This window comes from Delphinus delphis, chromosome 8 (assembly GCF_949987515.2).
Source record: "Delphinus delphis chromosome 8, mDelDel1.2, whole genome shotgun sequence".
Lineage (NCBI taxonomy): Eukaryota > Metazoa > Chordata > Mammalia > Artiodactyla > Delphinidae > Delphinus > Delphinus delphis.
Genome location: NC_082690.1, coordinates 110,035,528 through 110,042,746, shown reverse-complemented (window position 1 = coordinate 110,042,746; position 7,219 = coordinate 110,035,528). Strand labels below are relative to the sequence as shown.

Here is a 7,219-nt window from a genome sequence, read left to right as displayed (position 1 = left end):
GTCCGAATTGGTCCGAGGCCGCACGAGGGTTTCCGAGAGGCTCTGCGCTAGCCCTCCTCAGGGCCTAGAAGGCCGCGTCGGCCGTGGTCCCCAGTCATCGGGGTCCCCTACTGTGAGGCCGATTCCGCCGGACTCCGACGCAACGCGACCCGGCCTAGAGAACCTTGCGCTGCAGGCTCCGCCTGCACCCGCCGCCCGCGGGAGCCGAGCCCGCCCGAGAAGGAGCCGAGCGGAGCCGAACGGTCCCGAGCCGGGATCCTCACGACCGAGCCTCGGCTCTCCGCCTCCTCCTGTCCGAAAGTGCCCGAGCGCTGTCGGACGGGCTAATCGGGCCTCGGCCACAGTTCGGGATCAAGTCCCGAAACGCGACGCCGTCGAGCCCGTTCGGGAGCAGAAGCGAAAATGGCCGAAGGGACGCCGTTTGCGTCCGGCTCCGAGAGGATGCCGGGATCGCGGGGCGGGCCGCGGGGCGGGCCGCGGGGCGGGCCGCGGGGCGGGCCGCGGGGCGGGCCGCGGGGCGGGCCGCGGGGCGGGCCGCGGGGCGGGCCGCGGCAAGATGGCGGCCTCGCGGCGAGGTGAGGGGCTGGGTGCGGTGTCGCGGAGGCCTAGGGGGTTCTCGGAGGTCGCCCCGGGAGATGGATTCGGTTGGTTCGGTTCCTCCTGTTGCGGGGAAGGGCGAGCTGCGGGTGCAGCTCGCCGGGGTCGTTAACCGGTGGACTTCATGTGTCCACAAGGTGAGATCCTGGCCCGGAGAACCCGTCCCGGGTCCGCGCCGCCGCTTCCCGTGAACGCGCGGGGCAGTGGAGCCACGGCGGTGAGGTCACGGCCCCCCCGAGGGGACGGTCGGCGCCCCCCGACCCAGTGGGCCGGCAGCGAGCGGGACGGGCTCGTCCGGGGCCGGCAGGAAGGGGACACCCCGGTTTGGAGTGGGCCCCGCCTGCGGGCCCAGTGGGACCGGCTTCTGGAGCGAAGGTTTGGATTCTCGCCGGGATTGCCGGCTCACGGGCTCGTCCTGTCTCAGTGGCGCCCTGCGCGGGGCGGCGGGGGGCCGGCCGGTCGGCAGCCCCTTCGAAGTCCTGACCGCTGGGTCTGTAAGAGCCCGCACCGCACAGCTCGTGGAACCAGAGCGAGGTACGCGGGCGGCCCCGGGCGCTCACTCGGCCGGATGGAAAAGGCCAATTTCCACATCTCAGCTGTCAGGCTCCGAAATTACTCGTGCGAGGAGAGGCTGGGACTAGACGGGAGCGGTGAGCTGGGCAGCTGACAAAGAAGCAGACTCTGTGGTCTGAGCTTCAGACAGAGTTTCCCGGCACCGGGGTTCCCAAGCGCCAGACCTTTGTGCAAGGCCACGGGTACTGAGGTTCGCGCGTTTTCATTTGGTGGAAAATTACGTTTACACCAGAGCTGTCCGCTTCACACCCCTCGTATATCACCCAAGGAAAAACATTCTTTCTCTTTGCTTTCACATTTAACTTCTGACGGCCACATTGTTATTACAGTGAATCACTGACAAAAAATGCGAAGTTCTAAAAGCCACGGTTATCTTTAGTCAGAATGAGCCTCTTTCTGTAGGTCTGAAATCGTTAGCGCAGCATATCTAATTGTAGCTACCCTTCATGTCAATTATTTAAATCCCGTGGCGCTGAAGGTTTTTCAACAGCATTTTTTCCCTGAGCCCCATCATCTCAAGCATAACAATGGGCAGCTGGCAAGTAGATCTGACGTTCTGAAGCAAACTGTCAAGAGAAGGGTCAGAAGGGAGCAAAATCCCGATCAACGTGAAATCCACTCAAATAATGACAGGTATCGAGGCAGCCTAGTTTAGCTTGGGCCTGGGAAAAGAAGGGATCGGGTTTAGAGAGCACCCTTCCCATATCGCGATGAAGGTGTATTAATGATCTGTGCTCGGCACCCTCTGAGGCTCCCCGTGCTCAGCACGTGCTGCCTCTCCGTCACCCGTGTCCTGTGCTGACCCAGGTAAGACCCCCACCTAAGTGAGACTCCCAGAGGACCTCGAATCTGCCAAGGAAGCGAAGGCTCACCCAGGCTGGGAGTTTCTCTCGCCCCCTGGGGACTAAGGAGGAAATGGAGTAGGAGAGAGCAGCGTCCTACTCGCTGCTGGCAAATTCGGAGTCGTTACTGGCGCGTCACCGTACACTGTCATCTGAAGACGCGGGCAGAATGTGTAACTGCTGTGTGGCGGGAGAGGGTTGGAAAGGGACTAGATGGCTGGCTTAGGAGATTCTTATTCGGGGACGGATATTTGGGGCCATGAATAGAATTCCAGAGGAAAGCAAACATCTGTTATCAATGACAGAGACTTGTAACCTGAATCAAAAAACGTTTTCATCTATGTACGTGTGGCAGATACGAGCTGAGAAAAGCTGTGTGTCTGGTTCCTCTCCTGGCATCTGGCCTCAGGTGTGGACCTGGGCTTCGCCTGTGCGTACGCCCTGACTCCCAGCCTCAGGTTCAGAAAAGCAGATGGTCAGATCCTCCCTGGAGGGACAGTGGGTGCAGAGGTGCTGGAAAGGAACCTAGCTGCGGGCCATAAATCCGCGGCAACAGGAGAACAGGCTGCTGGAGCATCCTGGTAGGACTTGGGACCTCTCTGTACCTTCTCTTCCAGGGACAGCTTCCTCCACGGTGGTATCCCGCTGCTGCATCCCTGTGGCCCTCCGTCAGCCCAAGACTCAGGCCTCCCAGGCCCCTGAAGTCGGCTCTCCCGCTGCCACATCCCTGTGGCCCTCCGTCAGCCCAAGACTCAGGCCTCCCAGGCGCCTGAAGTCGGCTCTTGGCCCCTGCCTTTTGCTGCTTTAAGCCCCCAGCCCCCAGCCCCACCTTCCCTATAAGTTCTGAGTAGTCATTCCACTGAGTGGGAAGGGCGTCCACTAACAGGTGGAGAGAGTTGATACAACCTCCTCCGCTGGTGCCTCCTGCCCAGCCCCTCGCCGAGGGGTGGCTGCCTGACTCCCTCCGGGCCCAGGGGGGCAGGAGCGCGAAAACCCCTCACTTGGAAAACTTACAGACTTGTTTTAGCGTAAACAAATACGAAGTGTTCAGAGCTCAGGAAAGTTGCTAGTGGATATTAAACTGCCCCCCAAAAAAGAGAAAGACATTTTCTTTGAAGAAAGTGAAAAAGGTCACTTTTTGCTCTCAATGTTATAACTGGGATCTAGGTCAGGGTGATGCCACCTGAGGAAGCCCGGGGTGCCGAGGCCGTCCTGCCTGCAGTCACCAAGGATGTGCCCGGTCCTCTTGCTCTAGGCTAGTATGTCCCCTGGGGGGGAGCCCCAGCCCCACCCCGGAGCCCACAGGAGCCCTGCCAGGTGTGGTGGCACCAGGAGGGGTGTCAAAGGAAGCCAGGCAGGGGGCTGTCGGCAGGTGCCTGGGCTGGACCCACGTGTTTGCAGGGCCTCTGGACAGGTGGCGGAGCAGCCCCTTCTGTCCACTCTCCCCAGGTGGGTGCCCTCGGGCAGGGTCATTTGCTGGGCCTGAGAGTCCTTAACCGCTGGCCAGCTCTCATCGCTCCCTCTTCAGATGCTGCTCTATCTGAGTGGAATGTACTATGCCCTTTATTTCCTAGCTACGCTCCTGCTGGCCGTGTATAAAAGTAAGTCTCGTGCGAAAAGGCAGCTCAAAGGTGTGGGTACCCTGCGTCCTGCAACAGGGGCTCAGCTTTGTTGCCTGTTTTTCTCCAGGCCAGGTTTTCACTTACCCTCACAGTTACCTGGTCCTCGACCTGACTCTGCTCTTTCTGATGGGGATTCTGGAAGCAATTCGGTTATACTTCGGTGAGTTGACTGAAAACCACATAGTACTTGAGATTGTTGCTAGGTTTATGTGCGAACCTTTACATGTTGATCATTTTGTAACGTGGTTCTTAGAGACACTTTTGATTTAAACTGCTTACGCGTGGTTTTGCAGGCCTCGCCTTACAGTGTCATTAAGTATTAATTTGTCCAGAAGCTTTGTCCACAAGACGAAGAATATTGGCCACGTCCTTGGTGGGGATGCTTCCTGTTTGGAAGCATGTTGTGCACAAGCTGCTGGGTAACAAACAGCACCGAGGTTAGAACCCAGCTCAGTCATCAACCCCGGGGCCCTAAAACACTCACCCCCACCCCCTTCCTCCCCTTCCGTTGGCCTCAGTGGTCAGGAGGAGAAGGATCTGGAAAGTTCTGTCAGGACCCCACCAGGGCAGCAGGGCCTGGAGGGTGAAGGCTCCGTCGCCTCCCCAGTGCGGCTCCTGGACGCCCCCAGCCAGAATCTTGCTCGGCCGACTCCCCTCACGTCCTGAAGCTGAGACAGTTTAGGAGCCCCGAGAGAGCTCCCCCGCTCCCTCCACAGCTCACCATCAGGGCCCGCGTCTCCCCATTCCCAGCCACAGGCACACAGACGTGAGCACATCTCTTCTAAACGGGATCACGCTGTGTGTTCCGCTGACGCGTCTGAGAAACGCTCTTGCCTCTGGAATGGCTGATAGAACAGCCGGCACATCCCGGGCCCCTGCACACGCAGACCCCCGACACAGACAAGCCCGTGCCCATGGGAGGGTGGCAAACGGCACTAGAGTCGCTGGGCATCCGCAAGTCCCTCACGCTCCAGGGGCACCCTGGGCACCCGTGGCCGGGACAGCTGGACATCAGCGTCTTCCATGCTGACCCATTTGTTTGTAAAACGTGCAGTTGCTTTGTTTTTTGTAAATGTGCGTGAAATTTTCCACGACGACCTTAGCCCAAAGTGAACTATTTTTGGAAATTTTAAACAAAATCTTCTCAGTCAATGTGGAATTAGGAAAAGGTGTCAGAATACAGTTGGAATTGTCTTTAGAAAACCAAATTCCCTCTCCCACCCACACAACTGACCCAAAGACCAAGAGTAGAACATCACAGCCTCGGTTGGCTTTCTTCCTCACTAAGGAAGACATGCCCCTTTTTGCGTTTGCTTTCCGACACTTTGAAGAGTCCCCTGCAGTGGTCACAGTGGGAGCTTTCACTCAAGTCCTCAAGCATCACATGGTGGTCAAAGCTGGCACGGGTCTCACGGCCACTCTTGAGGGGGTCAGCGCTCCCGGGCCCGTGCGTCCCAAAGCCCGGCGCTCACCCAGCACGTCTGTTCTGCTTTCCAGGCACCAAGGGCAACCTGATGGAAGCCGAGGTACCGCTGGCCGCCAGCCTGGTCCTCACGGTGGGCGGTGCCCTGCTGTCCGTCTACTTCCTGCTCTGGCAGACCCTGGTGCTGTGGGCAGACTCGGCCCTCAGCGCCGTGCTCCTGGCGCTCCACGGCCTGGAGGCCGTCCTGCAGGCGGTGGCCATCGCCGGCTTCGAGGGCTAGGTGGGCGGTGCCCGGCCCGCGGGACAGCCCTGGGCAGGAGACCTTCCTCAGAGCCAGACTGTGCCCCAGCCGTCACCTCCCCCACTGACAGTTGCTGAGCGGGAAGGACATCTTCGTGCTGACCTGCCTCAGTGTTTGTTAGAGGGTCAGATGGTGTGGAGGGTCTGTGAGGCGGAGGTGGGGTCGGGAACCAGGGCAGAACAAGGTGCTGGGCAGGGGCTGGGTGTGGCGGAAGCAGGGGTGGGGCTGTCCCCGCCGGTCTGCGGGGAATCGCGGGGACATCTCGGGCTGGTGGGGGTCTGGCTTCAGCAGCCACCGACATCCGGGGTGCAGAGGGGAACGAGGCCTTTGGAAGGCAGGCAGCCAGGCCAGTGCCCTCGCGGTGTCCGTGGCATCTCCCTCTCAGGCCGGGATCGGCCGTCTCTGCTCTCCCTGCAGCTTCGGGGTGGCACAGGGACCAGGGGTCCTGCTCTGCGGGCCAAGCCTCGGGCAGGTGGTGCGCTCTGCCGCGCACAGGAGGCACCTGCCGAGGGCCAGGCAACTCGGGGCTGGGGGGTTTCCTTTCCCTTGGGGGCTCTGGAGAAAGGCGAAGGTGACCTGGAAGCCCCAGCGCAGAGCGGGGGAGGAGAGCTGGAGAGGCCCCCGTAGGGGTGCTGTCTGCAAGTGCTCCTGGAAGGGGTCTGCGCCGATGTTTCCTAGTGACTCCCCTTGGTCTCAATTTCACATTTTCTAAGTCTCGAGTAACGTTGTGTTTGAGCATCTGGATAGTCTCTCTTCACGGTATTTTTAAATAAAGAAGCTTCTCTACCTCTCTGAACTGCTCCTGGCTGCAGCCACCTGTCTCCTCCAGGGTTCTCCCTTCATCCCTCAGGGCACAGGCCGCGTGCCCGCTGCAGGCCCCACACAGCAGCCCTGGAGCTGCGCTCCCCCAGCCTGGGCCTCCCCGGGGCTGGCCTCAGTGAGGGGGACTGGTGGTGTCAGCCTCGTCAGTCTTACCCTTAGGGGGCCAGTGGGAGCAGAGAGCTCTCTGCTCCGCCAACTTCTTTAGCTCAGGACCAGCGTGCGCCTCTAGCCCCGAAGGCCAGTGGGGGCGTCCCCCTGCTTACCCTCCTGTGCGCTCATCAGGGCTCCACCCTCTCCCGCCCACATGGGCTCGGGGAGGCCGCGATGGCCACACCTGCTGTCTTTGGGAACCTCAGCCCCTCCCTTGCAGACCCAGGCAGCAAGATACCTGTTGTCCTCCCGGTTCACAGCCTGCCCGAGAGTCTGGACCAGGCCCTTGGCATCCCCATTGCTTTGGCCACGGGGCATACCACACCCAAGGTGGCCACCGAGCAGCCTGGGACTCGAGGCCCCCAACTGCATTCTTGAGGGCATCAATGCTCCCAATCACGTTGATTTCAGAAGCAGAGAACTCCCACCTCAGCTGCTCCCCTCCCTGCGTGTCTCCCACATTTTGCCCTTTCAGGCTCAGACTCCTGGAAGGGCTGGCGTGCCGTCCCCTGTGGGGACGTCGTCAGCAGAGGGGAGACGGAACCAGGAAGCCAGGCCTTGCCAGGGCTCTGCGGCAGGGCGGGGCTGGAGGACGAAGGCCACTCCCTGTACCCCTGTGCGAGCTCACCAGTAACACCCCAGACAGGCAGGAAGGCCCTGGCGATATGGGGAGGGACAATGCCGCTGGCCTTCCAGGACACTGTGTCTCCTTAGCTGGGGCTCCTGGCAAACACCAGCTGCGCGGCCTTCTAGGACCACGTCCTGGCACACCTTTCCTGCTCCCCCCACCCCAGGACAACAGCGGGAGCCTTGGGGTGCCTGGGGGTGCCCACCACCACCTGGCCTGCCCTCCTTACCCAGCTTGGTGGGCACGGCCATCCTGGGGATC

The 7,219-nt window shown here is 60.8% G+C and overlaps 1 protein-coding gene across 7 annotated transcripts; it reads left to right on the top strand.

The window, feature by feature from the left end:
- The first annotated feature begins 537 nt into the window (after positions 1 to 537).
- Positions 538 to 6,150, top strand: TMEM80 (transmembrane protein 80). 7 transcript variants are annotated; one of them, XM_060019577.1, is made up of 5 exons: positions 547 to 575; positions 2,630 to 2,649; positions 3,520 to 3,613; positions 3,702 to 3,794; positions 5,132 to 6,150. In XM_060019577.1, exons 1-5 carry the CDS (start codon positions 557 to 559, stop codon positions 5,335 to 5,337), a joined length of 432 nt encoding a protein of 143 aa, XP_059875560.1. In that variant the 5' UTR covers positions 547 to 556; the 3' UTR covers positions 5,338 to 6,150. The 7 variants fall into 7 exon arrangements, with proteins under 7 accessions (XP_059875557.1, XP_059875560.1, XP_059875561.1 ...); XM_060019578.1 differs by lacking the exon at positions 547 to 575 and adding an exon at positions 583 to 734; XM_060019580.1 differs by lacking the exon at positions 547 to 575 and adding an exon at positions 842 to 1,131.
- The last annotated feature ends 1,069 nt before the right edge of the window (positions 6,151 to 7,219 follow it).